At 41.6% G+C, this 14,789-nt stretch overlaps 1 protein-coding gene and 2 long non-coding RNA genes across 4 annotated transcripts; 1 reads left to right on the top strand and 2 right to left on the bottom strand.

The window, feature by feature from the left end:
* Positions 1–782: 782 nt before the first annotated feature.
* On the bottom strand, positions 783–7,722 carry LOC144589023 (uncharacterized). Of its 2 annotated transcripts, XM_078392779.1 has the most exons (5): positions 7,287–7,722; positions 7,152–7,186; positions 6,361–6,405; positions 6,136–6,273; positions 783–5,910 (listed from the first exon to the last, which is right to left on the bottom strand). In XM_078392779.1, exons 2-5 carry the CDS (start codon positions 7,153–7,155, stop codon positions 1,058–1,060), a joined length of 5,040 nt encoding a protein of 1,679 aa, XP_078248905.1. In that variant the 5' UTR covers positions 7,156–7,186; positions 7,287–7,722; the 3' UTR covers positions 783–1,057. The 2 variants fall into 2 exon arrangements, with proteins under 2 accessions (XP_078248905.1, XP_078248904.1); XM_078392778.1 differs by having other exon boundaries at positions 7,152–7,722.
* LOC144589025 (uncharacterized) lies at positions 6,795–8,900 on the top strand. Its single transcript, XR_013544861.1, has 2 exons — positions 6,795–6,881; positions 6,974–8,900. It is a non-coding gene; the product is annotated as an uncharacterized LOC144589025 (long non-coding RNA).
* Positions 7,747–11,717, bottom strand: LOC144589024 (uncharacterized). Its single transcript, XR_013544860.1, has 3 exons — positions 10,655–11,717; positions 8,013–10,497; positions 7,747–7,853 (listed from the first exon to the last, which is right to left on the bottom strand). It is a non-coding gene; the product is annotated as an uncharacterized LOC144589024 (long non-coding RNA).
* Between the last annotated feature and the right edge of the window lie 3,072 nt (positions 11,718–14,789).

The raw sequence follows: 14,789 nt of genomic DNA on the forward strand, positions 1-14,789 counted from the left end.
TAATCCATTACTTATTAGTTAAAAGACTGGTTATTAGAGGGACAGCGATACCCAATAAGGGTCCCAGGAAACCTCCAGACTGCTTCACCAGGTATTTTTTCCGCCGTAGGGGTACCCTCTTGTTACTCAAGGTTTTAATTAGTGTTCGTTTCTTCTTTAAAACACGTACCTGATTAGGCGTTAGAGCTATCTTTCCTTTTAAAGTATTCAGAGCAATCTCTGAAATGGCAGTGACCAGATCATCCGAAGCAGCACATAAAATGGCTTTTCTCTGCCGCAGGGGGGCCTTAATAAGGAGCTTCAAAAGTGGCAGGTTTCTCCTTATACGTTCAGACATGTTATCCGACTGCTGAATCGGCTTCAATGAAGAAAAGGGTTTCAAAGCAGCCGTCTTTTGTTGCCTGTAGCAGATTTCTTCAAGGTATACACAGCAGGCCAGTCCGGTGGGAAAAGGCCTGTTCTCAGTCTGTAAGGTTCAGGGGTATTGGCGTTTAAATCTACCAACAGATAACCGTGAGGAGGAGTTGTGGCATCTGCAAAAGCTTCCATGAAGAACTGTACATTTCGCGGATACATCTGACGGGCTAGTGTGGCAATTTGCTGCTTATCCCTGGGGTTTTTAAAGAGGACTAAAAACTTTGCGTTCAGACTAATGGATCGGGCAGATTTTCCCTGGGAAAAAATGTTCTGAGTAATTAAAAAAACACTTACGTTCCTGTGATGCACATATTGTGTAAATAACTTTTCCACTTCCTTATTATCAGAGGCAGACTGCATCAAATCGTCTAAAATCAAGAAGTTTATTTTAGTGGGGGGTAACAGAACATCATCATCAAACTTTTCCGGCAAGCCTTCTACAAAACGAATACAGGGATATTTACAGAGAAGAGTCTTATATACAGGTTGCCAGCATCCATAACACCAGATAATATTTTCAGGCATGTCAGAAAATACATTGCGCGCGTTGTCAAGCATATTCTTAATAAAAAATGTTTTTCCACAACCACTGGGTCCTGCTAGGATAGCTGAAAAAGGATGAACCCACAACGTATTTAGTTCAGTAGCCATAAGGTAGGGTTTTAAAGTCTTCGACAATCACTCTTTTGTCATAAACCACCTTTTGAGTTTTCCTTAAAAGCTTTGTATGAATCAACCACTGCCGCTTATCCCTGACAATGCCTGGCTGCTCTACCACTATTTCACGGAGCGAACCATCTCGGTTGTCAGAAGCGTACGTAAAAACCAAATCCTTGAGACTGTCAAAATTAATTTTTTCAGAGTTAGTCACATTCAGTGTGATCCCTTTGACCTTCATGCACGCACTACCGTCACAGATTTTATACCCGTACGTTTTTGGTCCTCCGGACACAAATTCTGTAATATGCATGCCTTCAGGAACCTCACTCGTGAGGTCCCCCAGGTAGTCCCCTAAGGAGGGTTTCCATTCACCCTCCCGTTGTACAAAAATAACAGAGTCAGTATCGTGATAAAGAACTCTATCCTGCAGTTTGTCAAGCAGGTTGTAAAGCTCAAGACGTGCATAAGCTGTGGTAAAGCAGGCTATGAATTCATTTTTCCTACCCTTGGTGGTTAATCTGTCAGTCGCATGTTTCCATGACACACAGACAGCATCATCCGCCAAAAATTCAAACATGGACACTTTGTAAGACTCTGAAAATAAGAGGTTGAAATATTCATCCGGATCTCTGACCACCTGAGTGTTAGGCAGATTCGTTCTCTGACCAAACTTACCCCACAGAGAGTTTAGAAACAGCTTGGCAATCTGTCTTTTTGCGGGGTTTACAGCAATTTTATCTTTACGTAGGGTTATACCCTCTTTCTGTTCATAATCAGCAATATATTTGTTTTTATCTGCCTCGCTGACACACCACGAGGGATAGCCTGATGCCTCCTGTTTGTGGCGAAGGTGCAGCTTCATGTAATCTGAAAACAGTTCATCCGATCTGTTTTCAAAATGCCATACCTCAAAGATTTTCACAACCTTGTACCCCTTATTTATGGCTACATTCAGTTCTATAGTACACCAGGTCCCCGTCAAAGCTCTCTCCTCATCGGTATGTTCACAAGGGGTTCTCTGGCTGCTTTCTGCACAGGCGGCACACAGCACAAACATAAGTTTTCCACCAATCCTGGCTGGCAAAACTGGAAAAAAGAGGCCTCTAGGTGGTGAGATTTTTGCCTTTACGATACCAAAGTAGGCAGTCACAGGCTCAAAATTCTCATATATGATTTTGGGGTGCCCCAGAGGGTACTCTTTAGTTTTGTTGACATAGGGGTAAAGGCTGGTAAAATCATAGTAAAGAATTTGCTCTCCCGGTTTAGCTCTGTAGTACAAACGGATCGCGTTTGTACGACCCCCAAAGAGAGCATCCCTAGGTGCTAAGGGATCTGGAAAATCAGCTGAAGCGAGGTAATTTTTGACATCGTTGTCGTTTCTCACCATCTCTTTCCATTCATGCTCCCAAATTGATCTGACTTCAAAACCCTTGCTTCTCAAAACGGCTGTCCTTTCCTGTGTAGCATTGAAAAGAGCCCCATAGGTTTTTCCTAACAGAGGATTCCAATCCTCAGAATGGTAACAGAGGGCACAGCCGTGGAAAAAACATCCCAGGAACTCTAAACATATGCCCCTGCCGTTAAGAACCATATAACCATCTACATAAAGAGAATCGATACAAATTTCTCCACCATTCAAGGCGTGCTGTACCCTGGTTTTTTCTTTATGGGCAATATAAGACAGCCACTGTATCGATGCAGATGAATAGCGTTTGCACTGGCGGTGATAGTTGTCTGGATGTGGGATTGCTATTTTATTTTTCTCCAGAAATTTGAACTTGTACATGCTAAGACACACGCCAGCTAGGGTGGGGTATTGAAGAGGGTCTATGGCAAACCATTCATATTCCCCGTCGTACCCTTTCACCCTCTTCTTTGTCAGGGTCATAATTTCATGGCGATACTTTGTGCAGGCCTGTACCAGGATGTTAACATCCTGCTGGCAGTAGGCAGCCAATTCTCGCTGCAGGTTGAAGGTTTTTGTCTTATTCTCCTCATGCCACTTTAAGAAAGCCTTCTGCTCAGAAGGCATCATGTGTTGCACTCCATAAGCTTCGGGTGGTGGTAGGGGACCCTCATACTGTTCATTTTCAGGGGTGTTGAAGTAATGAGGGAAATAACCCTTAGACTCCTGCCTGAGGCCTAGGCATTTGGGTAATTTTGATAACCCCATTGGTAAATGACATAGAGAATCCAGGAATTTTATATCAAGAGCCGGCACGGCTATTGTTATAAGTTTTCCACCTTGAGTAATAAGTTCTACCTCTAGTTTTTCTTTGACTAGCTGATTGAGAATGAAATATCCATCATAACCTTTTGAATTATGGGCTATAAACGTTGTGCCCTCAAAAACCCTCCCTTCTGTGAAAGTCCGAATAAAAGCCTCGATGCATGACTCGCCCCTAAACTCCCAGGATTTCCCATAAGGCCATGTCTTTTTCTCCTCAGCTTTTTTCTTAGTTTTCCCAGAGCCAGTCTCGCTACATGAACCGTCGTCCTCATCATATTGTTCACTATCCTCCACCCCCTCTTCCTCAGCATCCTGTTCAAGGATCTCCTTTATCCAATCGGGCATACTGCTTTTCACAGCAGCATCTTTTTTAAAATGCCGCACAGTCTCACCCCAAAAGGCTCGGGCATAACAGTAATTGGGGATGTGTAACCCCGTGTCTTGTCTTGATTCTATATCATAAAATATATAATGGGTTGAGATCTTTGGCTCTTTAAGTGGGCGCATGAAACAGAAGTGGTTTACCTCTTCTCCCCTAGGAGCCCAGCAGATATTACATACCCTGCCTATACAGTCCTTTGTGAAATGCTCTGCATTTTGAAAACGACCGCAGTCCTCACAAAACTTTCTATAAGTACAGGGTACCTTGTTCTCTGCCGCCAGCTTGGTGTGTAATTCTAAGCATTCTCTCGACCTGCATTTCATTTTGCAACACTTACACTTCTTCATGATGTTCACATTAGAAGCGCAATCTTTTCTTAGACAGAGTCTACAGAAAAATATACAGTCATGAATATGAGAGTACAATTTGTGGCAATATTGACAGTAATTACGAGCCCCAAAGAGTCCCTTTATATTAAGAACTCCATAAAAGTGATTATCATGGAGAAGCAACGTATACGTTTGTGTATACTTGTGTCCTTGTGGTTTAAACAAGCCCCAGCCTTTGTCGCCATAGTGTGCAATCTGGATATTGACCTGTAAGTGGTCCTCAAAAAGAGGGATGTCAGACAAAGAAACCTCTTTGTCTACAGGCCAGTGGACTGCCTGATACAATTGCAGAGCTCCATGTGCCAACTCTGCATCTGTTGGGACCTCTTTAGACATTACACGAACTAAGCTTGCTCCAAAGCATAGTTTACTGTTTACATCAGTGAAATCGATTAGATGTTTCCTTTTCTTATTTATAATTGCACTATAGGGGATAGAGCGTAAGGCTCTTGGGCGGCTGCCCCCCCTAGGAGGTCTCACAATGGTTACAACTAATCGTAAAACACCGTCTAAACAAAGTTCCATATTACTCTGCAAAAGATTTGCTAAGTTGGAGAGAAACTCGTCAGCGTCTAGAGCACCCTTGACCTTTTTCACTGAAAAGAGAGGCCTCTGCATGTTCCCACCCTCAAATCTCAGCTGCACACAATCCCCCGTCTCCAAGCTTTCATTAACATGATCCAGTACCTCTTGAACAGCTAAATGTAATGCTGAAACGGCTTGTGCATAGCTGGTCACATGTTCTAGATTTACGAACCGGAATTCTTGCGCTATGTGTAGGGTGCTATATCTTTCATTTTCCCACTCCCACCTATTTGTGACTTCGGCATACACCGGAGGGGTCTCTGCCTCATGTTCAGGTGTCTGCAGGGCAGCGTCTGGAGATTGCTCCTGAGACAGGGCCCAGCTAGAAGGTAAAGAGCACCCTGGTGGGTATTCCAGCGACTCTCGGCTGTTAACCCCAATCGCCCCAGAGTTCTCTGGTGTCTGCAGGGTAGCGTTTGGAGATTGTTCTTGAGACTGTGTGCAGCTAGAAGGCAAAGATAACCTTTTCCTACGTGCAAGCAGTTTCTTGGCCCCTTGTAACAATTTAACAACTCTATTGTGCCAGTACAGTTTAGCTGTGCTTGGTTTCCTTCTTTTTCTCCCCCTAGACTGACGGCCAGGGTGAGCCCTTCTCATTGTATACTTCCTGTTTGTCTGTTTAACATCAGGATAGCCTAGGCCTGTTTGAATTTTAAAGGACATTGCACAAGAAAAATGATCCATTTTTTTAATAGCATCACAAATGGCATTTATATCAGGGACATCGTCCATAATTTGGTTTAGACTTGCTCTGGCCGCATTAACCACATTGAAAATCATCATAAAATTTTTAAACCAACATTCAACTTTAGAGGTGTATACAGCTAAAGCCTTTCCATCAATTTCAACCATGCCCTCTTTTTTCCTACCCTCCACAGCTTGAGGATTTGCAAGCTTTTTGCTACCATCTCCATTAGTTGACTTGGCCTGGGGACTCCGCTGTCTGCTGCCGTCTGATCTTTCGCCATACTTTGGATCCATTGCAATCTGAGGGGCCGCTGGATTTTGGCCACCATTCCCGTCAGCAACCGGCTTGGGTCCCTTCAAGACCTGTGGGTTTGCGGATTTGATACCGGCCGGTCTTTCATGTATCTTGAGATCTGTCGTCATCTGAGGGATCGCTGGGGTTTTGCCCCTACCCCCGCTGGCAGCTTTGCCCCCCTTCAAGGCTGGGATGTTGGCTGATTTACCAGGAACCGGTCTTTCAGCTTCCTTGTATCTTTTGGGGGGGATCGTCATATTGAGGCCTAGAAAAGAAATAATGGGTCTTGTAAAGGCTGCATTTCAGCGCTCTCTCTCTCTCTGTGTCTCTCTCTCTCTCTCTCTCTAACACCCCACCCACCCACCCACCCACCCCCCCACACACACACACATTTGTTTTAAAGGGAGGACCCCCCCACCCCCACCCCCACCCCACCCGTTAAAAACGCAGGCAGATAAAAAGGTCTTCCCTGAAAATGTACAGAACTTACTCTGATCAACATTTACTCTTTTAAAAGTATAACCACGAAACTGGAACCTGTCCGTCCTTGGAATATTATAGCTGGTTGATGGTACAATAGGATCATTTTGTGCAAAATATTCATCATCCTCATAGCGAAAATATTTCTCTGAAAAAGAAACAGTATTTCTAAATCATTAGGGATTTTAAAAGTAAAAAAGTCCTCCTTAAACCCCCAATATGTTAATGAGCTTACCCAGGGAGGCATCGGATGCTGGGCTATTTTCCTTGGAATTCCCGGCTGTAGAGAACAGAAACATGTTAGGGCATGCCTGATGAACATTTGACATCCCTGTTTTTAAAAACTGCAAGATGGATGCTATTGAATCACAGCTGTATTGTCTGGTTCGAAATTATCTCAAAATTAATTGCAGAGAATCTGAAAATACAGAGGCTAAATCAGAAATGAGCCTTCAATTAAAAAATCTAGACTCTTTGATTCAAATACAATTGGAAGGAGACATAAAAGAATTTTTGGCGAAAATACAGATAAGCAGTCTGCCAGATGTTAATTCTGCAATTTTTTTAACTGGACAATACGTTTTTCAGGATAAAATTAATTATGGAAGAATTTTTACATTTTTATCTTTTGCATCATACATAATCAGATTTTTTCAGAAGAAGATACGGCTTTTGGCAGAGAATGAAATGGATTTTCTATCACGGCATATCATGACATGTATAACTCAGCGACAAGGGAATTTGAAATTCATAACCGTAAGTATTGTTCCTAAATTCAAATTTAATAACAGCTTATAAATATCTATTCTATAAAATCATAAAATGCTTCATATTTCTGTCTCCTGCAGGAAAGAAGTTTAAATACCTTTCTAAGACAAGCTTTGACCACGCCATCAAGATGGTATTATTTATTCAGCTGGCTGCTTGCAATACAAAAAAAAATATTCTCTGCCATGCAGTAAATAAAATATATATTTAAAACTCTACGCAATGTCTATAAGTTTTTTTAAAAGAACAATCTCTTACCCATCTCGGCGTGTTGAGTTATTAATGCTGAAAGCCTAGGGAAAAAAAAAAAGTCACATAATGAATACATATTTTAAAAAGGACAGGTCTATTTTTAAAAAGAATTAAATCTCATAGATGTATAAAGTTACTCACCTATTAGCTTGTCTTGGCAAGGGACAGAGAAGATCGGATAAAAGACAGCTCAAAACTCTAGTTTATATACCGTTTGAAAGGGAAGCAAAAGTTTTTCTGATCACGACTCATGCTGCTTCAGGAAACAACAGCCGATCATGATGTGGATTGAAAGATACACAATTACCGTGAAACAATGGCACCTCATTAACAACCCATTTGAAAGGAAAGGAAGAGAATACACATGCTGTCTTATCTATTCAGCTACCTGCTGAAGGATGTGACTATGTTAATCTACTCAAACAGATGCCTCCAGGCCTTTGCTTATCTAAGCCACAGATGTCCTGTTATTTTACAGGTCAGCAGGATGACCCCTATTCTTTCAGAGTTCAGTTTAGGAGTGGCATTTAGATCCAAAAAAAAGTGATTCTTTGATATTAGAACGCTAATCAGAAAGGGTAAATTAATAAAAGATCAGTGTATGGCGGATTTATGCTCTTTATTAAAAGGATGCTGTACAAATTTTTAGGAGCCTCAATATGTCTTGACAGATTTTCATTGGGAAAAAGAAATGACTTATTTTTTCACCTTACAGCCAAACGGAGTTGCTTCATTGTGATAAATAAAATGTTTTATACTATTCTAAATGTATACAAATACATAAACTGTTGCTGCTGTTTTTGAAATCTCAGTGATCCTGATGTCCACAGATTTTCATTGGGAAACAGAAATGACTTATTTTTTCACCTTACAGCCAAACTGAGTTGCTTCCTTGTGATAAATAAAAATGTTTTATACTATTCTAAAATGTATACAAATACATAAACTGTTGCTGCTGTGACTTTGAGGTTCTATAACGTCTGTTTGCCGATCCAACCGCCTAATATGGCGGGGAGTTCGTTTGGAGTCAAATGCTGTATTTTGAAATTTAGTTTCACATGTATTTTTAAAAAGGGGCAACTTGTTTATCATTTATCATAACTTTTTTTTTTTTCTTTTCTTTTAATTCTTGGTTATAAGATTTTGCGAAAATCCATGATCTTTACAGTCCATTTAAGGGTGAATTTCTGTATACTTCTAATGAAATCATCTGCTTTTTAATTCAAGCATTTTTACATTTGTGGCATAAATTTATTCTGTGACCCCTGCCTGTAAATAGCTGACCTGTGTTTCTGTGTGGTTAGCTGAGGGAAACAGCAGTCTACCCCTGCTGTTTTTCATGATTTACAGTGATTACCCATTATCTCATTGGCACCTAATTTGAAAGGGAACACGACAAAGGGAAGTGTCTACACATCCTAAGATTGTTACTATTTTTATCTACTCAAGCAGATGGGTCTGTATTTTGCAGGCCGTCAGGACTATGTTTTATCTAAGACACAGAGGTCCTGTATTTTTTACAGATCAGCAGGATGACCCCTATTCTTTCAGAGTTCAGTTTAGGAGTGGCATTTAGATCCAAAAAAAAAAAATGTGATATTTTTGATATTAGAACGCTAATCAGAAAGGGTAAATTAATAAAAGAACAGTGTATGGCGGATTTATGCTCTTTATTAAAAGGATGCTGTAACGCATACATTCTTAAATCACAGGGCTTTTAGAAATAATAATCTCAAAGAATTTTGAAAACCCCCAACACACACACACACACACACACACACACACACACACACACACACACACACACAGAGAGAGGTTCTAGGAATCTTCCTTGGGTATAAACACGTGGAAAACTTTTTTACTTTGAATGGTATTAAAGACATTTACTAAAACATGGGTTTTTTTTTACTGCTCAACTTATTGCTCTTCACTATTTCTAGCTTACTTACTAAATCTGCCTTCAAGCGTCTGAAATTTTCATTTGGGAAACAGAAATGACTTATTTTTTCACCTTACAGCCAAACTGAGTTGCTTCCTTGTGATAAATAAAATGTTTTATACTATTCTAAATGTATACAAATACATAAACTGTTGCTGCTGTGACTTTGAGGTTCTATAACGTCTGTTTGCCGATCCAACCGCCTAATATGGCGGGGAGTTCGTTTGGAGTCAAATGCTGTATTTTGAAATTTAGTTTCACATGTATTTTTAAAAAGGGGCAACTTGTTAATCATTTATCATAACTTTTTTTTTTCTTTTCTTTTAATTATTGGTTATAAAATTTTGCGAAAATCCATGATCTTTACAGTCCATTTAAGGGTGATTTTCTGTATACTTCTAATGAAATCATCTGCTTTTTAATTCAAGCATTTTTACATTTGTGGCATAAATTTATTCTGTGACCCCTGCCTGTAAATAGCTGACCTGTGTTTCTGTGTGGTTAGCTGAGGGAAACAGCAGTCTACCCCTGCTGTTTTTCATGATTTACAGTGATTACCCATTATCTCATTGGCACCTAATTTGAAAGGGAACACGACAAAGGGAAGTGTCTACACATCCTAAGATTGTTACTATTTTTATCTACTCAAACAGATGGGTCTGTATTTTGCAGGCCGTCAGAACTATGCTTATCTAAGCCACAGAGGTCCTGTTATTTTACAGGTCAGCAGGATGACCCCTGTTTTTAAAGATTTCAGTTTTTAGGAGGGTATTTAGATCCAAAAAATGTGATATTTTGATATTAGAAAGCTAATCAGAAAGGGAAAATTAATAAAAGAACAGTGTATGGCGGATTTATGCTCTTTATTAAAAGGATGCTGTAACGCATACATTTTTTTTTTAAAAAAATCACAGTGCTTGTATAAATACACAATACATGTTATGAACACAATAAAGTGAGTATTATGATATACAGTAAAGTCCATATTGTAACGCATACATCTAAATCTCAATGTTTGCAGAAAAGCACAATACAGTATATATCTTATTGGTTATTATGTTGTGAGAAATAATAATTTCCCTCCTGAAGCAGAGAAGGACATGACAGTGCATTAGATCTGCATTCTCTGATACCTGAAATCCTAAGAATGCAATAGTTACATCATTTGACTACCCCCGATGAGGGTTTACAATGCATATTTATTAAAAGCATACATCTAAATAACAGAAAATATAGGACAGGCATTTTAGTTTTTACAGAAGGTAGAAACACACAATACAGGCTTTTTAAAGGTTATATATTCATTTAGGATGGTTTCTCTCTTGAAACAATGAACCCTGATGATTCCAGATGAGCCGTGGGACCATAAATGCAATCACACTCAAGGCCATCTTCCAAGATAAATGTCTTATCCTGTGTTTGGGAATGAAACATAATTTCAGTAAGTTTTAAAAGAACTTAAAGCCACATCACTAACATAGCCATAACTACCGGTTTTAACACAACCCCCCCCCCACCCCTTATAACAGAGGTTTAAATGTCCATCTTTTAAAAAGAGAATTGTTCTTACCAGAAAGCTTGCATTTTCTTCAGCACTCTCAAAACCTTCATCAGGAGGCTGTGCCAACACTTGCTGCTCAGGACCATTGCCATGGACCGGTAAATCTCTTTTTATACCTTGTTCATCATATTCCTCATCGCCCCACAACATGGTACAGGCCAGTTTTCTTGTGTTTTTCTGCTTCGGGTTCGCCTTTGCAGAAAAAACAAAAACGTCTTCTGCAGGCTTGACTTCTCTTGTTAACTTTTCTGGGTCTTTGGGTAGGCTATTCTTTAGGCTTGCCGGATTTCCTAATGGACACAAGGGGCTAGAGAACCCCACCGGTCCGTTGTAATAAGCTTTGGGCTGCAGGCGTCTCCTGGTTTTTCCCGCAGGCTTATGGACGGGCTCCGGAGCTTTGTTCTCCTTCTCCGCCATGTCTACAAAACCGCAGGACCTTTGCAAAGAGCTGACAGAGCGCGCAGAAGTGTCCCCGAACCACGTTTTTATAGCCTCTCAGCAAACTCCCCGGGGCTTTCCCACCCTTGCAGGGCCTAGGGACAAGCCGGGGCATGTCCTACGACCACCCCTTTTCCAGCCAAGGCCCTCCAACCGCTCCCCATTGGTCTACGGGGTCGTGGGGTGGCACGCAACCTCGGGGACCAATCCTCAGGCCACCCCAGGGTCACGGGGGACCCCTGCCTCTAGGAAAAGGCTCCTATAGGCTCACGGGCCCCCCGAAATCCCTGACGTCACGCAGGGGGCTGGGGCAAGCCGAGACATGGTCTACGACCACCCCTTTTCTAGCCAAGGACCTCCAACCGCTCCCCATTGGCCTACGGGGTCGTGGGGTGGCACAACCCCTCGGGGTCCAATCCTCAGGCACCCCTAGGGTCACGGGGGACCCCGGACTCTAGGGAAAGACCCCTATAGGCCCATGGGGACCCCCACAACCCCTGACGTCACCGTTCGGACCACCCCTTCCGCCGGAAGGGGCCTGGGTCCAGCCTAGGCGCCGGAAGTCCCTCCCCTTCCGGTCCAGGGTCCCAAAAGGGGGCGTGGCACCTGTCAAAATTGAGTTTGAATAAAGCTACCCTTATCCTACTACTTTCTTATCCCTGTTGACAAGATTAATATCAGGCATTCTGTCTGAAATGGAGGCTCGGTAAAGACCCATTTATCCTCTTTCCCATTAGCAAGACATTCTGTGAGCTCTTTATCAAGGGCTGACACATGGGTCATCAGGGCTGCTCGAGAACTCAGTCAACTATGGGAAAATGGCAACCCATGTCAGACATAGGCTCAGAAAGGTAGCTGTGCTGTTTCCTCTCCTGAGGAAGTAATATACGTAAAACATTATGCCTGTTTTCATTTGTGCTGCCTCTGTATGTGTCCCAAGTCAAGCATCTGTATAGACAACCATTGTGAAAGGGACACAATCCTGGGACCCCTCCTCCCTGAACCAGAGAGAAGAGGACGCAGGCAGCACATGAGCAATCGGATGGTTTTGCCACTTGAGACTGCAGGAATAATACATGTCCTTGTGTATCCCATTTTGAAATCCTGTATTTAAAACTGACTGCACAATAGCATGCCCTCCAACTATCCACGGTTTGTCCTGGATACACTCACTTTCCTGAACCATGCTCTGGGGAAAACAGCATCCTGCTGTCACCCCACTTTCCTAGAAGTCACAACATTTCTCTCCTCTCTTGGAAGGAAATGTACATGCCTATGGCAGCTGGATCAGATATCTAACACAGACAGTACAAATCAAATGCCTAATAAAGTTGTCTCTCCCCTGCCCCATCCCTTCATTCTTAAAGGACAATCAACAACTTAGGAGGATGGTAAGCATTAGAACTGATTTCAGGCAAAGGGGAAAAATGACACATCTGGCATTAAATGTAATCTTTTGAAGGCATTTGCCAATCACACATAGACACAAGTTTCCTCCTATCCACATGCATTTTACGTATCATCTTAAATTAGGGTGGCTTTAAAATAACAATATACTACCCCTTTTGAAAAGAGATGACAGTGCAATTCCTGTATTTTCATTGTCCACATGAGGAAGGCAGTGGGATAGTGAGGGAACTGATAGTAGGGGAACATGTTTCATGGATAGATTACTCTTGCAAGGGGAAGCTCTGTTCAAAAGCAGATGTTGGATGGAGAGGAAAGAGTGAATACAGTGTCATTCTCTCATACATAAAAATAGAGAGCGTGAGAGAGAGCTGTTGCACTGTAGAGCTTTGGCACTTGTTTAGTCTACTGCATAGCGAATAGGAAGGTAATACAGAATTGTATTGATCTTGCAATGGTGTTATAGCAACCACCCTGTTTTGGCTCAGGTAGAAGATTATTGGAATGTACCAATGAGAGCTGTTGGGAGGCGGAGCCAAAGAAACTGAAAGGGAGAGGTGAGTCAGAATCTAGTGGGTTCAGTCAGAGAGAGCTAGAGAAAAAGATAATTTGGGGTTTGAGGCAGAGAGTGTGTGTAAGGAGTGATTAATCACAGTGTGACCTGTATTAAGATAGAAGAGGTTAAAGTAAAATATTTATTTATTTATTTATTTTTATTTTTTATTTATTTATTTAATTTATATGCCGCCCACACTACCCAAAGGTCTCTGGGCGGCTTACAGCATTTAAAATACAATAAAAATATGTACAATTAAAATATATATAAAATTGCCACCAGACCCACAGTTAATATTATTTCAGTTAAAAGCCTTCTGGAACAGGAAGGTTTTGACCTGGCGCCGAAATGTCATCAGTGTCGGCGCCAGACGAATCTCAGTCGGGAGGGCATTCCATAGTCTGGGGGCAGCTGCTGAGAAGGCCCTTTGTCTACAAGCCATCCCTCTTACCTCCTTGAGGGATGGCTCTTTCAAAAGGGCCCCCTGGCTAGATCTTAACTGCCGGGTAGGCTCATATGGAAGGAGGCGGTCCTTCAGGTATCCAGGGCCCAAGCCGTTTAGGGCTTTATATGTCAAAACAAGCACTTTGAATTGGGCCCGGGCAGCAACTGGTAGCCAATGTAACTTGTACAGAATCGGCTTGATATGGTCCCTGGCGGCCACACCACTCACCAGCCGCGCCGCTCGATTCTGAACCAGTTGCAGTCGCCGGACCGTCTTCAAAGGCAGCCCCACGTAAAGCGCATTGCAGTAATCTTGAAGCTTTGGGTAACTTTAAGAATGTGCTTAAGAATTATTCCTGAAACAACTTGTAATCAATAAACCTGTTTCTGTTTAAAAGTTCAGTACTGAATGGACTTCAGTCTTTCATAGGAAATATAGGTTGATAAAGAGATCAACTGGTGGCAGTGTGTTGATCTCTTTATCAACCTATATAATGAACTCTGTGTTTGGTGAAACAAACAGGGGCCACGAGGTAAACATCACAGGTGTATTAGCCAGAATCATCCCATTGTTCTCATGGGTGAGCAGAAATGTAATACTGGATTACCAAATTCCAACCCAACTTTATATTTATTGTGTGTAGGATTTATTTTCTTTGACAGCTTCTTTTAAACTATTCATTACAATGATTGTTACCAACCCAGCACAACTCTTGAGAAAAAAAATATGCCATAGTACTTTATCAAGAATGGTGTTTCTACACCTTTCCTAAGAGAGATGTTAAATTCTTTAGTACAGTGACATCATTCTCTCCTTAAGTCACTGGTCTGCTAGATTGGCACAGAATTGCTCCAACAGCTGTGACAGCATGACAACTTATGAATCTAGAAAAAAATCATGTGAGCACGATGGTCTACCAATAGATCGCTATCAGACAGCAAGGGGTGGGGGCAGACGAAATTGGAGATGTTGCGATGATGTGTGAAACAGATTTGTTAAGATTCCACTCGCTATTGAGTTAATATTCTAGAACAGAAGTCTGGGATTCCAACCTAGAGCTGGGATTCAAATCTTTAACTCTCATTTTCAATTCTACTATGGTTTCCCATTTGTATAGGCCATGCAGTACCATGGTGCCTCGCTAGACGATGATAATCCGTTCCACTGAAATCGCTGTTTAGCAAAATCATTGTATAGCAAAAAGCATTTCCCCATTGGAATGCATTGAAACCTGTTTAATGCATTCCAATGGGGAAGAATCGTCATTGTCTAGCGAAGATCGGCCATAGAAAAGTCAC

The sequence above is a fragment of the Pogona vitticeps genome, chromosome 4, assembly GCF_051106095.1.
Source record: "Pogona vitticeps strain Pit_001003342236 chromosome 4, PviZW2.1, whole genome shotgun sequence".
Classification (NCBI taxonomy): Eukaryota; Metazoa; Chordata; class Lepidosauria; order Squamata; family Agamidae; genus Pogona; species Pogona vitticeps.